Source organism: Podarcis muralis, chromosome 2 (assembly GCF_964188315.1).
Source record: "Podarcis muralis chromosome 2, rPodMur119.hap1.1, whole genome shotgun sequence".
Classification (NCBI taxonomy): Eukaryota; Metazoa; Chordata; class Lepidosauria; order Squamata; family Lacertidae; genus Podarcis; species Podarcis muralis.
The window spans coordinates 21532967-21552908 of record NC_135656.1 but is presented as its reverse complement, the minus strand read 5'-3'; the positions used below and the strand labels follow the sequence as shown (position 1 = coordinate 21552908).

At 48.9% G+C, this 19942-nt stretch overlaps 1 protein-coding gene across 13 annotated transcripts in view; it reads right to left on the bottom strand.

Moving 5' to 3' along the window:
* KMT2D (lysine methyltransferase 2D) overlaps positions 1-19942 on the bottom strand; it is a 111751-nt gene that overhangs the window by 90563 nt on the left and 1246 nt on the right. For 8 of the 13 annotated variants that reach the window (XM_077923992.1, XM_077923997.1, XM_077923991.1 and 5 more), the window contains exon 2: positions 2286-2350. In XM_077923992.1, the coding sequence (XP_077780118.1) occupies positions 2286-2334 (49 nt within the window). In that variant the 5' untranslated portion in view covers positions 2335-2350. Of the gene's footprint in view, positions 1-2285; positions 2351-18896; positions 19939-19942 lie in introns of those variants that run through there. The other 5 variants (XM_028712261.2, XM_077923999.1, XM_077924001.1 and 2 more) reach the window with 1 other exon arrangement.

The window sequence follows — 19942 nt, the reverse complement described above, 5'->3', positions numbered from 1 at the left end:
TCCCCGTGCTTCGGGTGACAGGCTGCCGCCCCAACCCTCGCGCACCCGGCGGGACCTCCTGCCGGGTGCGCGAGGCTTGCAGGCACTCGCCCAAAGCAAGGGGAGCTCTCCGGAGGGCTCCCCGTGCTTCGGGTGACAGGCTGCCGCCCCAAGCCTCGCGCACCCGGCGGGACCTCCTGCCGGGTGCGCGAGGCTTGCAGACACTCGCCCGAAGCAGGGGAAGCACTCCGAAGGGCTCCCCGTGCTTCGGGTGACAGGCTGCCGCCCCAAGCCTCGCGCACCCGGCGGGACCTCCTGCCGGGTGCGCGAGGCTTGCAGACACTCGCCCAAAGCAAGGGGAGCTCTCCGAAGGGCTCCCCGTGCTTCGGGTGACAGGCTGCCGCCCCAAGCCTCGCGCACCCGGCGGGACCTCCTGCCGGGCGCGCGAGGCTTGCAGGCACTCGCCCAAAGCAAGGGGAGCTCTCCGAAGGGCTCCCCGTGCTTCGGGTGACAGGCTGCCGCCCCAAGCCTCGCGCACCCGGCGGGACCTCCTGCCGGGCGCGCGAGGCTTGCAGACACTCGCCCAAAGCAAGGGGAGCTCTCCGAAGGGCTCCCCGTGCTTCGGGGGACAGGCTGCCGCCCCAAGCCTCGCGCACCCGGCGGGACCTCCTGCCGGGCGCGCGAGGCTTGCAGGCACTCGCCCAAAGCAAGGGGAGCTCTCCGAAGGGCTCCCCGTGCTTCGGGTGACAGGCTGCCGCCCCAAGCCTCGCGCACCCGGCGGGACCTCCTGCCGGGCGCGCGAGGCTTGCAGGCACTCGCCCAAAGCAAGGGGAGCTCTCCGAAGGGCTCCCCGTGCTTCGGGTGACAGGCTGCCGCCCCAAGCCTCGCGCACCCGGCGGGACCTCCTGCCGGGCGCGCGAGGCTTGCAGGCACTCGCCCAAAGCAAGGGGAGCTCTCCGAAGGGCTCCCCGTGCTTCGGGTGACAGGCTGCCGCCCCAAGCCTCGCGCACCCGGCGGGACCTCCTGCCGGGCGCGCGAGGCTTGCAGGCACTCGCCCAAAGCAAGGGGAGCTCTCCGAAGGGCTCCCCGTGCTTCGGGTGACAGGCTGCCGCCCCAAGCCTCGCGCACCCGGCGGGACCTCCTGCCGGGCGCGCGAGGCTTGCAGGCACTCGCCCAAAGCAAGGGGAGCTCTCCGAAGGGCTCCCCGTGCTTCGGGTGACAGGCTGCCGCCCCAAGCCTCGCGCACCCGGCGGGACCTCCTGCCGGGCGCGCGAGGCTTGCAGACACTCGCCCAAAGCAAGGGGAGCTCTCCGAAGGGCTCCCCGTGCTTCGGGTGACAGGCTGCCGCCCCAAGCCTCGCGCACCCGGCGGGACCTCCTGCCGGGCGCGCGAGGCTTGCAGACACTCGCCCAAAGATTTTAAAATGCTGGGGGTCGGGAGCGAAGCGTTCGCTCCCGCCCGCCAGCATTTTAAGATCGCCCGGGGCAGCGGAGAAGTCTCCGCTGTCCCGGGAAGGCAGGCGGGGGGAGCAAAGACTTTTGCCCCCCGCCAGCCTTCAGAAGAGGTCCAGGACCTCTTCTGAAGGCCGGCTGTGGGCGAAAGTCTTTGCTCCCGACCGCCAGCAATTTAAAACAGGTCCCCGGAGATTTCCCTATGGGCTTTCGTCTTGCGAAGCAAGCCCATAGGGAAATTCGTCTTGCGAAGCGCCTCCAAAACAGAAAACCCTTTCGTCTTGCGGGTTTTCCGTCTTGCGAGGCATTCGTCTTGCGGGGTACCACTGTACTTGCATTGTCTCTTTTGTTCAGGTTGTGTTTTATACAGATCAATTACATTTGTTGTGAGACATTGCCGTTGTATGCAGTACAGTGGTACCTCAGTTTCCAAATGTAATCCGTTCTGGAAGACCGTTCAAGTTCCGAAACGTTCAAAAACTGAAAACTCAATACGGAAAACTCAAAACAGAAGCCAAGTTCGACTTCCGAAAAGTGTTTGAAAACCGAAGCATTTATTTCCAGGTTTACGGCACTTGAAAACCAAAATATTAGTCAACGGAGACGTTCAAGAACTGAGGTACCATTGTGTAAGGTTAGGGGAAAAGAGAGGAAGGAGAGGGGTGTGTGATAAACATATTCTTTTACTTAGTGTATGTGTGGGGTGTTCTGTCAGCGTCACTTGGGTAGGTTGGAAGGCCGTGTTCTTGAAAGCAGAGGAGAGCTCTGGAGATCTCTCCCCTCTCATGACCACAGAATCTGAACCTCTTGTGGAGGCAAACTACTCATCAACAGACACCAAACTGGGGCACCTACCTGGTGTGTCAGAGTCTTTGTCCTCACCAGGTGGTTTCTGATCATCCATCCTGTATCCAAGAGACCTAGGCAAGAAGGAAAACAGCTCAGGAAACTTTCTTCTCCCCAGCCCTGTTTTGCTCTTAGCCTCTCACTAGGTTTAAACAGTGCCACATAAGCCATGTTGTGGTCAAGCCCCATTATTTATTGTTACTATCAATTTATTAATCACCTTCCAAACCACCGTCTCAAAGCGATATACAGTCATACCTTGGATCTCGAACCCTGCAAACCTGGAAGTGTTCCAGTTTGCGAACTTTTTCGGAAGCCCGACGTCCGACGCAGCTTCCGCTTGAGTGCAGGAAGCTCCTGCAGCCAATCGGAAGCCGCGCCTTGATTTTTGAACATTTTCGGAAGTCGAACTTCCAGAAGGGATTCCGTTCAAGAACCAAGGTACGACTGTACACATAAGATCATTAAAAACTGTTAAACACAGGGAAACAACAAATACATTTAAGACGAGACTGAAAGCCCAACAAATGCAAGAAAGGAAAACTTCACATGTTGATACACACCAGGTTCTGCACTCAAGACAAATAATTTTCATTTACATGCACTTGCTTTGTATAATCTACTCCTCTTCCGTAATCAATAGCTCTTGGAGGCAAGCACTGGGGCTCTGGGAGGGATGGAGGCAGGCAGAAGAGGCCGTGCAAGAACCGCGAGAGGAGGAGGACAGTGACCTACTAGAAGCCCAGATCAATAGCATCCTAAGAATTGCCGCCTACACCCTGCTAAACTTCCCTATGCATCAAAGAGGACCAACATTAGGAATAAAATGGGAAAAACAACTGTCTCCAGATTACCTGCAGGTATGTAATAAATGCAACTATCCTTCTCCCTCCAATTAAACTCAGGTAATGTAAAAACAAGCAAGCCTGCTTCTCTCTACCCCGCCCCCAAACTCCCATTTCCAAAAACTCTCTCATTTTTCCAACAAATGGGAATAGGTAAAATGGCTTCTGCCTAACCAAAAAGCATCAGGGTCCGGAGCTGTAGGAAATCCTCAGACTATTCTAAGTTACATTGGGGAAATTGTGGCACAATGAACTCTTTTTTCCCAGTAATTGGGGCAGCGGGGCTTGTTGTAACACACAAAACGCAATGGGTACAAATACTGAATCACATATATCAAAGGATATTCCATCCCTTTGGAACCTCTAACAGTATTGTTAGAGCACCTCTCTTTGCCCCCCCCTGCCTAATTTGAATATATTTGATTAATTTAACAGCAGCTGTATTTCAAATACACTGGAAAAATAAAACACCTCCACCCCAATATCACAGGATGGTGTTTTAAGATTTGGACACCCTAACGATGGTTAACATCTCCAGTTAACTGAAAATGATGTCAGGCTCTAAATACTTCGACAATTTGGTTCCCTATTTCTTAACACACTTCGACTCCTTGAAGCCTCTTCCAAAAGGCGTCTAAAATTAAACTGTAATAAGCATTATCCTAGCAAAAACACCCAGCTCTGTGGCACACAGGGTATTTTATCTCTTTACTGTCAAATGTTAACAGGAATTTAACAACTTTGTAACTCCAGTGTTTAGCTTTCTTCCAGCCCAAGCAGAAAAGAAAATAAATTTTAAGGTCTAGTGATGAGAGGCCTGGCCTTGTTGACATGGAAATGCTTCCCTCCCCCGCTCATTAATTCAAAAGCTATGACCATAAAACCAGATCTCACAAGCCCCTTGTACAAAGGTGCAATTGCTCCACGTTGCACAACCAACACAGGAGATACAGAAACCTTGAGCGATGTGAATGCACGTCTAGATCACCACCTGTGCAAGCGGGTTTAAAGGGAGCAGAGATTTTGCATCTCTTTTCAATGCTACGACCGTCACTCCAAGATTTCACTACAAAGGCATGGAATAAATCCAAAACAAAGCCAAGATTCAATTTCCCTAACCTGAAAGTCGCCTCTTTCACGGCAACAGTAATAAAAGTAACTCCAAAACCACCCACCCCCGTTTTTAAAAACAAACCAGAGTTCTCGCCCCACGGAAACACAGGAAGCAAAAGCGAAGAGCAGTCTGTGCAAACGCTGGCAATATTAAAGGTCACACGGAGCACTTTAAAGGGGGGTGGGGAATCTGATCGCACATCAATACAGTGACACAGAAACGCTCCATTAATTCAGGTTTTTCAGTACCTAGTCTCTTCCGATGAACAGCGACAGACAGAACCTCTGGATTTACCAAATCCAAACTCTGTAAGCAACAAGAATCTTATCCAATCAAAATATATTTGCGGGGGGGGGGGGGGCGTGTGTGAAGGGGGCACTGGTGGGCACACCTGCATCTCTTTGGTTGCCAACGGCCTTCAGGTATCATTCTGCAATTCCATATAGAAATGGCCTTCTAAATTATTGCAACCATGTGACATTTGAGGCCTCCCGTGAGGAAGATCCCACCTGGTTCCTTGGCAAAACCCTTAACGGGTTTCATCGCTGTCCTTAACGGGCCCAGCCCAAAGTTATTTTGGGGCAACCAAGAAAACCCAGCGTTTCTTACAGTGTAAAGGATTCTCCAAAGCGTCACATACACTCCCCCAGTATGTAGTAAAAACAGCCCCACTGAATTCATGCAGAATCCAAATTCGTGACTACTCCCCTCAGAATTAAGTACCACACACACCCCAGATCACACGGAGCCTTACTGAATACAGTGGTACCTCAGGTTACATACGCTTCAGGTTACAGACGCTTCAGGTTACAGGCTCCGCTAACCCAGAAATATTACCTCGGGTTAAGAACTTTGCTTCAGGATGAGAACAGAAATCGTGCTCTGGCGGCGCGGTGGCAGCAGGAGGCCCCATTAGCTAAAGTGGTGCTTCAGGTTAAGAATGGACCTCCAGAACGAATTAAGTACTTAACCCGAGGTACCACTGTACTTTACTCACTCCATAAGTGGAGTAAATCATCACAGAATTATTTGGGACAGGACTCCCCTGGACTTCTGGTGGTTCCCTCACGGCAAGAAGTGAGGTTGCAGGGAACCAGGCCTAGGGCCTTCTCAGTAGTGGCACCCAACCCATGCAACCCCATCAGATGTCAAGGAAATAAACATATGTCTTTTAAGAGACACATGTGAAGGCAGCCCTGTATAGGGAAGTTTTAATGTTTGATGTTTTGTTGTGTTCTTAATATTCTGCTGGGAGCCGCCCAGGGTGGCTGGGGTAACCCAGACAGATGGGCGGCATAGAAATATCAATATCATCATCATCATCATCATGTAAAGCAGGAAGAGGTCCACTGGCATTTACACAGACTGACCTCACTCAAAACGTTCAGAGGGGCAGAAAGCAGCTGTGGCAACAGCAAACACCTAGTAAGATGTCTGAGAAAAGGCCTCTCTATCATCTGCCAAAAGAGAAAATAGGGACGCATGAAAGTAGCCACAAGACAACAAGCTCCCAGGACATCCAGGGACTGCACCCGGAACCACCCACCAAAAAAGGAGGCCACGCAACGAATCCAAAAGTGGCATTTTGGGCCAGAAGTTAAGCAAAGGTGATTAGAGGAAGGGCAAGGCCTAAGGTTCAGGACTCTGGGTGCTCCTCCTCAACTAAGCCTCCCGTTCCTCTGTTTTGGGGGTGGCCTATCGCCGAGTTAGGACAAGACACCCAAAGGGGCTCACTATGGAATATACATTTAGGAGCTCCTGCTTAAAGTCATTCCGGAGGGAAGAGGGTGGCTTTCTCCAAATCTTTATACTTTTTAGTCCAGGAACGAGGGAGACTCCAAAACCTTCATTTTGCTTCCAGCTAGGCCACCCCACTTCCAGTGAAGAAGAGGAGGCCAGACTGTGTCTCCACTTTCTCCTGACCAAATTGCACCACTTCCAACTTTCTGCCCCAACTGACAGCGCTCCTCACTTTCTGGCCTCCCCTTCGGAAGATGTCTGCTCCCTGGTGGCTTGAACCTGTTGCCATAGCGTCTGCGGAACCTCTGTCTCCTGCAAATGGAAGTCCCCTTCCCTGGAGAGAAGTCTTTTAACCTTTTAACAAGGCATCCATCTTTTCCCCCACCTCAAGCTCAAGCTCAAGAACTGCCCTCCACCAATCTAGAATATGTTGCCTTCCCTGTAAAGGGGGGTTTCTCAGTCTCAACTTGGGAATTTGTACAAGATATTCTCACTTGCATTGTGAGACTTCTGAGCCCTAGCAAACTACCAAGCGGGTGTGCAGGTGGATGCATTATCCTAGACTTCCCCAATTTGGACCCAACCCCAGAGATATTGCACTAAAACTCCTCATCGCTGCGGCTGGAGAAAGTTGGAATCTGTGGCATCGTGCAGCTGGGCTCACATCAGTGGCGTATCAGGACAGGTGCCCAGAACTGCCCCACGCACCAGTCAACCTCTGAGACCCAAAGATCTGGAGGGAACCAGGTTAGGGAATGCTGCATTCTTTTATAACCAAAGGATATCCCCCTTGTGTACAGGAGCCAAGCCATTGGTCTTCAGCTGGTGGTTATGACCCACAATCTGAGGAACACTCCACGCAAAAGTGGGCCAAATTCAAGAGAAAATGGGGGTGGGGGGAGAGACGTAAAGATAGACACATGGGGCAAAACCCTGGCACGTGGTTAAACGTATTGTGAATATTGGCGCTAGGGGTTAATGGTGGATCCCAGGTCGGAAGGGAATGAAGATCACTGCCTTTATTGACTCATTCACATTCTCTTTGGTGTTTAGCGGCACAACAGAAAAGGGAGATCACACTGCCTAAATTTCTGTGAACCAGGCTTGCCATGTGTCCTCTTTTCCTAGGACACACCCTCTTTTTCAGGGGTAAAATTTCTGCCTGGGTGGGTTTTTTTAAATTTGACAAAATGCTTCTGGCTATACAGTGGTACCTCAGGTTACATACGCTTCAGGTTACAGACTCCGCTAACCCAGAAATAGTGCTTCAGGTTAAGAACTTTGCTTCAGGATGAGAACAGAAATTGGGCTCCGGCAGCGGTGGCGCAGCAGGAGGCCCCATTAGCTAAAGTGCAACTTCAGGTTAAGAACAGTTTCAAGTTAAGAACAGACCTCCAGAACGAATTAAGTACTTAACCCGAGGTACCACTGTACTTCCTGGATGAGACATAGACATAACTGGTGGTTGTAGACTTGCTTTCCTCTTCTCTTGCCCCGCACCCTCAGCAATATATCACAGCTTCTACAGCCTACATATAGTAGGGGGATTTAAAATGAGAGTCATCGCAACATCCTCTTTTTTTTGCTCTTCAAAATATGGCATCCCTGCTGCTAAGACATCTCATCGCTTTGCCTGAAGAATGAAAGACTATTGCTCACTTCTGCCCAGAAACTCCTCCACTAGCAATGTCCCTCCTTCCATCGGATGGCAGAAAACCGGATTCTCTTTGGGATCACAATCCGTTCAAGGACACGGTAAGATGGAGCAGAGGAAGTTAACGGGAACCAGGACCGGGTTCTGTTCCGGAATCAAAGGTTCCATCTAACATCAAAAAGTCTTCTTTAATTCAAGTTTTCTTCACACTCTCAAGGTTGAGCTACGCACAGCACAATCCCATACAGGTTGATTTGGAAGCAACTCCCACTGTGTCCAGGGAGCTTCCTCCTAGGTAATGTGTGAGGACTTCAGCCTCAACGTAATACGTATACCTTTGATTCCTTTACAGTAGTACCTTGGATTTCAACCGCCTGGGCTCCCAAACAAATCGGCTCCCGAACAATCAAAACACAGAAGCGAAGTTTCCGGTTTTCGAATGGTTTTCAGAAACTGAAAATCCGGTGCAACTTCCGCAGTTTCTGATTGGCTGCGGGATGCTCCTGCAGCCAATCGGTAGCCACACCTTGGTTTTAGAATGGTTCCAGCAGTCGAGCGGACTCCTGGAACGCATTATGTTCAAGAACCAAGGTGTGGCTGTATTTAAAAATCAGTGCAGTGTCTCTCTATAGCTCAGAAAGGGAGAAACTATGTGGTCTTCTAGATGCTGCATTCCAACTCCCATCAGCCAAGCATGGCTGAGACGATGGGATTTGTAGTCCAACAATACCTGGAATGCAACAGACTCCTCATCCTTGCTATATCTATATATCCTTACTATATTCTTTTGGGCAGAATATAAGATACCGAATTCAGCCTATAAAATTCAAAGCTCTACCTACCTGAATCGCCATCTTGTCTACTAACATCTCCAAGAACAGCAGAGCACATCCAAAAGACTTAGAGAGAGCTTGCACCACAAAGGTGCAGGGAGTGATCACCCGACAACAGTAGTGGGGGGCTGTTATTGGGTGGTTGTTTTTATTTTGATTATATATAAATTGTGGTTTTTATGTTGATCTTTTCTGTGAACCGCCCTGAAACCTCCGGGTATAGGGCGGTATATAAATTCTAATAACAACAACAACAACAACAAAACAACAATAATAGACTGCTCAACACCATAAATTCATCGCCTGAATCAAACCATCTCTTGGAACCACCAGAAAACAATGGGCACATTAGCACTACACATTTAATGTGCTATGATACCACTTTAAATGTCTGCAGCCTCCCCAAAGAATTCTAGGAGCTGTAGTTTGTTAAAGGTGCTCAGAGTTGCTAGGAGACCCCCCTATTCTCCTCCCAAAGCTACAATTCCCAGGGCGGTTTAATCATCAATCCCCTCTTCCCAAGGAACTATGGGAGCTCTTTTTGATGGGAAACGGGAGTCTGCCAACAGCTCTCAGCACCCTTAACAAACTACAGCTCCCAGAATTCTTTGGGGGAAGCAGCGACTGTTTATAAGGTGATATAGATAGCTTTAAATAGATGGTGTGAATTTGGCCTGTGCGCACAGTCTGACTTCCAAAGGCCATTGTTAGCGCAGAATTTAGCAAGGAAATTTCTAGCTGGGTGTTTTGCTAACAAAAAGAGGAGGGATCATGACTGAATGGTGGAGGACATGCCTTGCCCAGAGTCAATCCTTGGGCATCCCTTGCTGAAAAGATAAAGAGAGCATTCACTGCGAAGGACCATGTGCCTGAGATCTTGAAGTGCTGCTGCCAGCCAGAGTATGCACTGCTGGGTTAGATGGGGAAATGGTCAGATCGGGCGTAAGGCAACCTTTGTGGGGGTGCTTATATAGGATGATGCTTTTCAAAATTACTTAAGCCTTGTTCCCGAAATCCAGGTTCATATCTTCCATTAAAGAAGGCAGACAGCGACATTTTCCAAAGGGGGAAGCTGAACTATTACCCATGTGGGAATGGCACGGATGAAAACTTTCCCAAAGCACAGGGAAGAGAAGAAGGATGCACAAAGCCTGCCCCTCCTGGGAACCCAGCCCCAAAGATCCAGCCTTCCCCTTGCCAAGTTTAGTGGAAGGGGGGAAAAGAGGGAAAAATGCCTGTTTTGCCTCCCCCCGCCCCCAGGCTGGACCTGCCTCGCTTCTTAGACTGTAAACTGCAATACTTCAGTTGTCTTTTGCACAAAACCTCTAGGTCTGTTTGACCCATAGCCTAAAATAGCTTCTAGGAAGGCCACAACACAGTTAAAGAACTCTTTAGCTGACTGAAACAGATGCTTCTTAATAAAACACACCTTCGTATCCCTGAATAAATATAAACTCGTCCTGGAAAAAATATTAATTCTTCCATCATTTTATGGATGACACAAACATGTTGACGTACCACATCACAAACCATCTTTAAAAGAGGAAGCGTTCCCTCCTTACATTTTGGTGAAGTCCTTGCATTAAAAATAATTAAACCATTTCTAATAGTCTGATGGGACGCGGGTGGCGCTGTGGGTTAAAGCCTCAGCACCTAGGACTTGCCGATCGAAAGGTCGGCGGTTCGAATCCCCGCGGCGGGGTGCGCTCCCGCCGTTTGGTCCCAGCGCCTGCCAACCTAGCAGTTCAAAAGCACCTTCGGGTGCAAGTAGATAAATAGGGACCGCTTACCAGCGGGAAGGTAAACGGCGTTCCGTGTGCTGCGCTGGCTCGCCAGATGCAGCTTGTCACGCTGGCCACGTGACCCGGAAGTGTCTGCGGACAGCGCTGGCTCCCGGCCTATAGAGTGAGATGAGCGCACAATCCTAGAGTCTGGCAAGACTGGCCCGTACGGGCAGGGGTACCTTTACCTTTAATAGTCTGATGGATGATTAATTAGGGGCATCTTAAATAAATTAATCTAACTGACCAACAGCTTCAACGCTGCTAGTAACAAGTAGACTTATCTTGGCTGCGAGTCCTGGAAGACCTGCTCCCCTCCTTGCAGGCCTTTCCCCAACTGGCCTGGGAAGCCAGGGCCCGGACTGACTCCAGCTACAAAATCTGAGGCTGCAGAATAGACTCTTAGGCTGGGGTGTTGTCGCTGCTGTAATTGATACTAATCTTTGTATCTTTATTTTAGATCTTATGATGATTTATGTGGAAATTGTTTAACTTGGCTATGTACTTTTCATGATTTATTGATTTTTAATAATTTTGTTACGTTTAATAATTTTGTTACGTTTGTAATTAGGTGATTATTATTCTCATGCCGCAAGCCACCTTGAGCAATGGTTTGAACATACCGTATTTTTTGCTCTATAAGACTAACTTTTTCCCTCCTAAAAAGTAAGGGGAAATGTGTGTGCGTCTTATGGAGCAAATGTGCAGCTATCACAGAAGCCAGAATAGCAAGAGGGATTGCTGCTTTCACTGCGCAGCGATCCCTCTTGCTGTTCTGGCTTCTGAGATTCAGAATATTTTTTTTCTTGTTTTCCTCCTCCAAAAACTAGGTGCATCTTGTGGTCTGTGCATCTTATAGAGCGAAATATGCGGTACATTTAAACATTTGAGCATACAAATAAAACTATCTATATATGTGCTGGTTCTTTATGCAGTGCCAACTTTTGCCAACACAGTAGCAAATGCACTCAGGCTGCAACCGTAAACTGTAAGCAAGGCCCATTGAATGCAATGAGAAATACCTGCAAGCAGAGGCTCACAGGAATGCATTATCAAGGTGCTGATCAAAGAGTTTCAACAATCTTCTATGACAACATAACTACGTATGTTGTGGAGTGACTACACGAAAACCATTTATGCAACATGTGAAGTGGCCTTTGTAGATCACAACTTGCTTTAAGGCAGTGTTTCCCAACCTTGGGCCTCCAGCTGTTTTTGGACTACAACTCCCATCATCCCTAGCTAGCAAGACCAGAGGTCAGGGATGATGGGAATTGTAGTTCAAAAACAGCTGGAGGCCCAAGTTTGGGAAACACTGCTTTAAGGATTAAAACAGGGTTTGTTCAGACACGCGGTTGGCCAATTTGCAATGTTTAACACCTTCTTATCTGTTTCGTACAGTAGATGTTGGTTTGACCTTAACACGCGACCAGTGTTAGAATATAATAATAATAATAATAATAATAATAATAATAATAATAATAATAATATATTTATACCCCGCCCATCTGGCTGGGCTTCCCCAGCCACTCTGGGCGGCTTCCAAAAAAATATTAAAATACTGTAATACATCAAACATTAAAAGCTTCCCTAAACAGGGCTACCTTCAGATGTCTTCTAAAAGTCTGGTAGTTGTTCTTATCTTTGACATCTGGTGGGAGGGTGTTCCACAGGGAGGGTGCCACTACCGAGAAGGCCCAGATATATAAGCTAGGTGCCAAATGGCTCCTTAAAGAAGGGTTACAGTCGCTAAAACAGGATGCCTTACCTAGTTGCCATTTTGGGGCCAGACGGTTCAAAAGTCGTATTTTTCAATAGGACTTTTTGGTTCCCGAAATTCATTCCGATTGTGCAGATACAATATAATGAATAGAATTCTACAGAATGCACTGCTAGTGTGTGAAAACGGTCAAGATCCAAGGATCCCCAGACATGCACCTCCAGATGGTAGAGACGTTTGATGGCATCCTGGCCCCTGGGCAACTTCACTTGGTCACATGTGGCCGATAGTAAAGGTAAAGGGACTCCTGACCATTAGGTCCAGTCGTGGCCAACTCTGGGGTTGCGGCGCTCATCTCGCTTTACTGGCCGAGGGAGCTTCCGGGTACAGCTTCCGGGTCATGTGGCCAGCATGACTAAGCCGCTTCTGGCAAACCAGAGCAGCCCACGGAAACGCCATTTACCTTCCCGCCGGAGCGGTACCTATTTATCTACTTGCACTCTGACGTGCTTTTGAACTGCTAGGTTGGCAGGAGCAGGGACCGAGCAACGGGAGCTTACCCCGTCGCGGGGATTCGAACCGCCGACCTTCTGATCAGCAAGTCCTAGGCTCTGTGGTTTAACCCACAGCGCCACTGATAGCCAGGTGCCTGGCAAATTTTGAACGCTGCATGTGACTGAATATGTATCTTTTAACGGACTTGTGTATGTCCCTTTCAGCGGCACAGAGTATTAAGTATTTTCACAACAGGACAGGAGTTTTTATTGACTTTGAAGAAAAATGGGGATATTGGGTATGGCACAGTGATGGTTTCCAGAGCCACCATGTCAAAGGGCATCTAGGATTCATATCTATGACTGGAGGAAAACAAAAATCACAATGCAAAAAAGCAAGTCACGCCTTTCAGGCCTACGAGGAAAAGAAGAAACCTCTGCCTCAGCCACATACGCCTTTGTTTCAGGAACGGGCAAATGGTAAGGTTGATGACATGCAATAGCTACCAGGATGACATGTAATAGATCGCCAAGGATTTCCAACTCCCAGTTTTTTAACTATTGCAAAAACAATATGAACCCCCCCCCCATATTAGACCAATGAAATTAAGAAAGCTTGGGATAAGCAAAAATGGAACTTTGCGTGGAAGGACTGTTGAGCTCTGTTCAGTTCTGGTACTCAGAAATCTCTATGCTGAGAGTGCCCTGTACCTCAAGTCTATACACAAACTACAGCCCACAAGCCTCAACCATGCACTTGCTTTACATTACACCAGGGGTTTTCAACCAGTGTGCTGTGACCCTGGGGTGCCTTGAATGATGGTCAGGGGTGTCACAGGCAACCCTGGCCTCTGTGCCTCTTTCTTCTCTGTTCTCTGATGTCCTCTTGTATCTCTTGCCTCCCTAAGGCCCGCACAGCTGTTTGTTGCAGCAGCCCTGGCTGCAAACTCCCCAGGCGAATGGTGTCTCTGGGGCTGGCCAGGGGAGAGGAGAGGAGGCTGAGGGAACACTCCACATGGGAGGGTGTTTGAAAATGGGTGAGGGGCTGCTGGCTCCGCAGGCAAGGGGTGACCTAAGTGGGGCTCCTGAGCCCCACGGGGTGCCGCAGAAAGAATGTAGTTGGTCAAGGGACTCAGAAAGGTTCAAAAAGGTTCTGCATTACGCTGTTGCTACTTCTCAAAAGACTCCCGTACAAAAACTGGTCTGGAAATCCAGCTTGGTGGTTTCAAGAAGACCAAAGACTGTGCAACTCCTGATCCTTGATGTTCAGATGAGGGCATCAAATCTAGAGTTAAATCACAAGCAAACTTTTTTTTAAAGTACGCACATAGGTAATGGTAAAGGGGCCCCTGACCATTAGGTCCAGTTGTGGCCGACTCTGGGGTTGCGGTGCTCATCCCGCTTTATTGGCCGAGGGATCCGGTGTACAGCTTCCGGGTCATGTGGCCAGCATGACTAAGCCGCTTCCGGTGAGCCAGAGCAGTGCACAGAAACACCGTTTACCTTCCCGCCAGAGCAGTACCTATTTATCTACTTGCACTTTGACGTGCTTTCAAACTGCTAGGTTGACAGGAGCAGGGACCGAGCAATGGGAGCTCACCCCGTCGTGGGGATTCGAACCGCCAACCTTCCGATCATCAAGTCCTAGGCTCTGTGGTTTAACCCACAGTGCCGTACACACATACCACCCCACAAAAGGCTGAAAGCTTTCACCGCAAGAGATGGTGCTCCTACGTACTGGACTTGAAATCCAATTGTGTATTGGCATCACTATTCATGCTTTGGTAACTTCCGGGTTAGATTACTGCAATGCTTTGCACATGGGGCTACCTTTGAAGACTACTCGGAAATTTAGTTCATCATCTTCAGGGCTGCCAACTCCCACACAAAACTTGCCCAAGATTTGTCTCCAGAGGCTGGTCTCTGGACAGCTCACCTCTTGAGATGAGTGGTAATCAGAGAAATGGCCTCTACAGTGGTGGCACCCCAATTAAGGAACTCTCTCGTCCGAGCATCACACCAGTGAGAGCCAGTGTGGTGTAGCGGTTAAGAGTGGTGGACTTGTAATCTGGGGAAGCGGGTTCGCTTCCCTGCTCCTCCACATGCAGCTGCTGGGTGACCTTGGGCCAGTCACACTTCTTTGAAGTCTCTCAGCCTCACTCACCTCACAGAGTGTTTGTTGTGGGGGAGGAAGGGAAAGGAGAATGTTAGCCACTTTGAGACTCCTTCAGGTAGTGATAAAGTGGGATATCAAATCCAAACTCCAGGTGCCAAGCCTTATGCTTTTGCCTCCACTCAAATACACTTTAATAAATTTAAATTGCCCAGGCCTTATAATTTTTCCATCTGCTTTTATTAGTAAACGGCCACTGACCTTCCTTTTTAGTACTGTTTTGTAATGTACTTTTAAAAAAACTGTTTTATTATTTTATAGCTTCAGCTATCTTCAGAGCTGTAACTAAACTAAAGGGTGGGATGTGACCAGCGTTCAAAATTCGCCAGGCGCATTTGCGCCTGGATATCGGCCACTAGAAGTTCGAAAGCACACCAGTGCAAGTAGAAATACTAGGAGCCTCCGGCGGGAAGGTAAACGGCGTTTCCGTGTGCTGCTCTGGTTTGCCAGAAGTGGCCTAGTCATGCTGGCCACATGACCCAGAAGCTGTACGCCGGCTCCCTCGGCCGTAAAGGGAGATGAGCGCACAACCCCAGAGTCGGCCACGACTGGACCTAAATGGTCAGGGGTCCCTTTACCTTTCATTATCAGCCACTTGCGACCAAGCAATGATGGCTGGGCACCAGGAAGGTCTCCCTCACCCGGAGGTGCCTGCCTGGGGGATCCTTGGATCTTGACCGTTTTCACACACTAGCAGCACACCATGTAGAATTCTATCCTTTATATTTCATCTACACAATCAGAACAAATTTCAGGAACCAAAAAGTCATTATTGAAAAATACGACGTGGCAACAGTATTCCATTTTGGCAACTGTAACCCTTGTTTAAGAAGCCAATTGGATGTCTGGCTTATTTATTTGTGGCATTTTACAAATAAAGTTAGAGACCAACACGTCTACGTCCATACTTCAGCTAGTATAAACCTCACAGCTCCCCCCCCCTCCACCCTCACTACAGAAAACTAGGAATTGTGATACTGTGGTGACAAGATCTTCAACACAAAACTGAAATCCCCTGCCTTCACATCTCCCCATAGGCAACGGAGAGATGAGAAGCCGCAACTATTAGCTGGTTTTAGCACTGACATAGCCCATTGGTGGGGAACCTGTGGCCCTCCAGGAATTGTTGGACTGTAACTCGCATCATCCCCAACCCCTGGCCGTGCCAGCTAGAACTTTGACCGGAGGGGCCAAAACTTCCCCTCAAATCCATTTAGCCACACTGAAAAATAAGTGCTAAAACAGAATTTAGAATCTCCTCAAATCTCAAACCAAATCCATTTGCTCCTTCTAGCCCTTCCTATGGTACACTTTTGCCGCCCCCAAAAAGGCAAAACACATTACTGGACAAAGCACTGAGTGTCGATTCAATGCTCCTATTTAGCCTTGCCAAGCAGCCCTTGTCCCTTGTCAAATCTACCTCTGCCTCACCTGTGCAAAAAATTAAATAAATAAAATGAAAAGGGCAATCCATTCCACAGGCTCACGGAAATAAATTAAGATGAAGAAGCAAACTACCCTCGCTCACCCCCAAAACTTACAAAATGGGGAAAGCAAAATAAATTAAAAACCCATTAAGGGGGGCGAGGATATAGGGTGGGTATAATCTGTGCAAAATTCTATGATGGGGCAACAGGTGTTTGCAGTGGCCAAGTTTGAAAGGCCCAGTAGATGAGGCCTGGAACAAAGACAAAACCCTCATGGTGGGATCTATGAATCAGGGATCCGAGGGCTTGAACCAGGAAGTAAGACCTAGCATAGCAAGCCACCTAGATCTGCAAAAGCTTAGCCTTTGGAGCTCTCAACAGGCATAGGTGGGAATGGAGAGTAACACAAGGCCCTGCTACTGCCAGGCAATCTGAAACATCTGGATTGGCCCAGTAAAGTCGAAATACTAGGAGCCTCCTCATCAGTTCTTGCCTGGTTAACAGATCAGTGACCAGCTACCAACAAGATCTTTTAGGCTTCAGCTCAAACCTTCTGCCTCAACAGCTGACCTTGGGGACCCTAGATTTTAGTGTACACGCATACATACAGCTTTAACAGGTCTGGATTGAGGCAAGGCCTGTAGTCACAAAAAATAAGGTAGGAGTTCCTGGTTTTCTTGAGAAATTCAAAAATATTTCTATTTTAGGGCAAGGAGTTTACTGGACACTTTGGTTTTTGATCCTCAATGAAAGTTGGTGGCTGACAGTGAGGCAATAGGGGCAAATCCATCTCTTATCTCTTCTTGCAATTATCATTACAACTCAGCAGTTACACAAGGAAATCAAATGATATAAAGAGCTTCTTAAGCAATAAGGGTTAAAGCGTGCGCGGAATTCATTTCGGAAGTCCCAAGTGCGACTGATGCAAACACAGAAGTCCTTCCCCTTGCAAGAAGTTCTGGTTCTATTATCACCATTTGAGGCAACCTCACACAATAAGAAAGTACTGTAATTATTTGGGTAACCAAACATTAGTGACAACTGCAAATCTCCCACAGCTGCAAAAACACACCCTTTGCAGAGTTTGCTGCAACAAGATATGTGCAGCAAGATCAAAGATCCAGCAATCCCTGGTAGGAGCACTGTCTTCGCTGAAAATATATATATTTATGTAACTAAATAATGTAAGTAACAGGATTTTAAATCGCCATCTGGATCACGCAGCACACTGCAGGTGAGCTTTGCCCTTTGATGTGGAATGTCTTATTAAACCAGAGCGGGGGAGAGGCATCCCTCCAGATGTTGCTGGACTCCCCAAACCCATCAGCGCCAGCCAGCATGGCCCATGGTCAAGAGTGGCAATGGGAGCCGCAGTCTGAACAGCCTCTGAAGGGCCTGAAGTTGCCCACCTGTGCATGAAAGGGGCCACACATGTATCACTGCCCTTCGCAAAGCCAGTTGCCGTTCAGCTGCTCTCTTTCTCTCTCCCCACTGTCAAGAAAACGAGAAGTTTCTGCTCTTCTTCGGAGAGGCAACTGGTTTAGAGTGTGTGCAACAGGTGTGGCCCACAAAGTCCCCTCTCTGACAGCCAGAGGGTGAAGGAAGGTGTTTGTATTTCACCGAGGCACAAAACACACCAGCCAGACTCTGCCACTCACCCCAGGCCCCCTTATAACAGAACAGGAAATTTTGCAATTGCTCCTCAACAGCAGCCAACTGCATATATGGATCTCAGCATCTTAAAAAAGGAGTTGTTTGGCGATGCCATTGCAAGCACCACCCCTGCCCACCCCCAATCCCAGCTTTGTCTCCAAGCATGCTATCACCTAGAGCTAGAAGAACACTGGCAGGGAGAGAGAGAATATGCCAACACAATTCTCCTCTTCAACATCCCCCCCCCCCAATCTCTCAGCAAATCCCTCTGGACTCCTCCATAATCCCATGCAGGCTGCATTCTGGGCAAAGTAGGCCTTGCCACTTTGTTTCTAGGAGGGAGAATGCCATACCCTAACCTAATTCAAAAGAAAGACGCCCCCTACATTTTAAAAGGGGGGTGTTGGTGTAAGAAACATTTGCAATCAGATTGGGGCCCTTAGAGAGCCTTCGAGAAACCTCACAATGCAACAGTCCTGTCGAGAGAAACACCTATTTGTAATGTGACGTTGTCTCTCCTTGCAATCTACCAAATTAAAGCTACCTTTTAATCCCAAGCGAAACTGAATGTAAGGTGGGGGGGGGGGAGATGGGGGACGCTTGGGAAGGAAAGCTGGCAAAGGGAGGGAGTGGGGGGGGGGGTAATAACGACAAAGCTCCAATGAGTTGTTAACAAACACTTTCCCCCCCCCCTCCATCCCCCTTTAGCACAATACAAGAAGAGAAGTCAGATTTGGTCCACAACAAATACAGTTCCCTGCGGATTCCATCATTGTGCAAAACATACCAATAGATACTTGTGTTTCTTAGGGCAAGGGAAAGAGGCGAATACGTCCTCCTTTGACCCAAAATTAAGGCAGCTCTGTTCTTCCCAACAGGAAGGATGTGAAAACCATTTTCCCCTTCCCAATCACTAATTTATAAAGGCGAAAGAAACACAGAGGCCTAGGCTCTTGGGTGGGTGGGGGGGAATATATTCAGTAGGCTTGCTACCAGCGGCCCTCCACCACCTTCTCTTCCCCAACTGCTTTTACACAACAGAATTTCTCATGCACCAGAATGCCACATAAAATCCCGACATAAATGCACCCTCGGTACATTTGACATTCAAAAAAGGCCAAGAGATTAGGGCTTGTCTTTCGCTTGCCTTTTTCTAGATCTAGGAAAATGGGGAGTCCTCACCTACCTCTCTTCTACAAGGCGATCCAGAAATCCTCCTCACCCGGCAAAATCCATCGGCAAGATACAGCACAAATCATTATCCAAAAAATCACGAAGGGAGGAAAAGGAAGGGTTTGCATTTGTTCCCTTCCTTTAAAAAAAAACAAAAAAACTATATATAGATATATAGATATTTCTGCTGGACTTTTATTTACAGCCACCCGGAGAGCGAAGGAGGGATAAAACAAGCAAAACAAAACAAAACAAAAAGGTTTGGGAAGGATGCTAGTTCCAATATCCGAGGCTCTCTCCACCCAGGAAAAAAGAGACCGCCCAGCCCCCTTCGGAGAGTAGGGGACGGGTGAGCTTTGCTTCCTTCCACCACGGCAGTTCAGGGTTCCAAAATCAGCCCAAAGGGAAGAAGAGCGAAGCAGCAAAGATCCCTAGGACGACACACAAAGGGAGCTCCGGTTTTGCCTTTGATCTTCAAGCAGCCGCATCCGACGGAGAAGGCCTTTCTGCCGGCGCGTCCCCTCGCTCACTTCTGCCTCCGGGATTCTCTCTCGGGGTCCCCCGTCCGTCCCCCACCACCGCCTGCCCGCCCCTTGCACCCTCCCGCTTACCCCCCTTGCTCTTAGCAGGAGGCGCCCCGAACAGAACGTTTCGAACACTCACTTTCTAGGCCGGATGGAACGTTGAGGGCTCCCGGGGGGTGGGGGGAGGGAGAAAGAGAGCGAATGGAGGAGAGTGGACGGGGGGGGGGGGGGCTGAAATAGAACGTTCAGAGTTTCCCTCCCGATGGAACGTTCATACTTTTCCTCGCCTCTCCCCCGCCGCGCAGATTCCCTTTCCCGGCAAGACACACGCAACTAAAACTAACCCGGAGCCTCAGCTCACCATCCTCGTTTCTTATTATTTGCTACACGGAACGGAGCTTAAACACGCCCGGCCGCAGCCTCCCTCGGAAGGGTGGCTTGCAACCAACACACCCTTGTTTCGGCTGGGGAGGGGTCTTCTCGTCTCTCTCTCCCCCCCACCCCACCACCACCTCAACCCTCCCGCTGTTAGCCT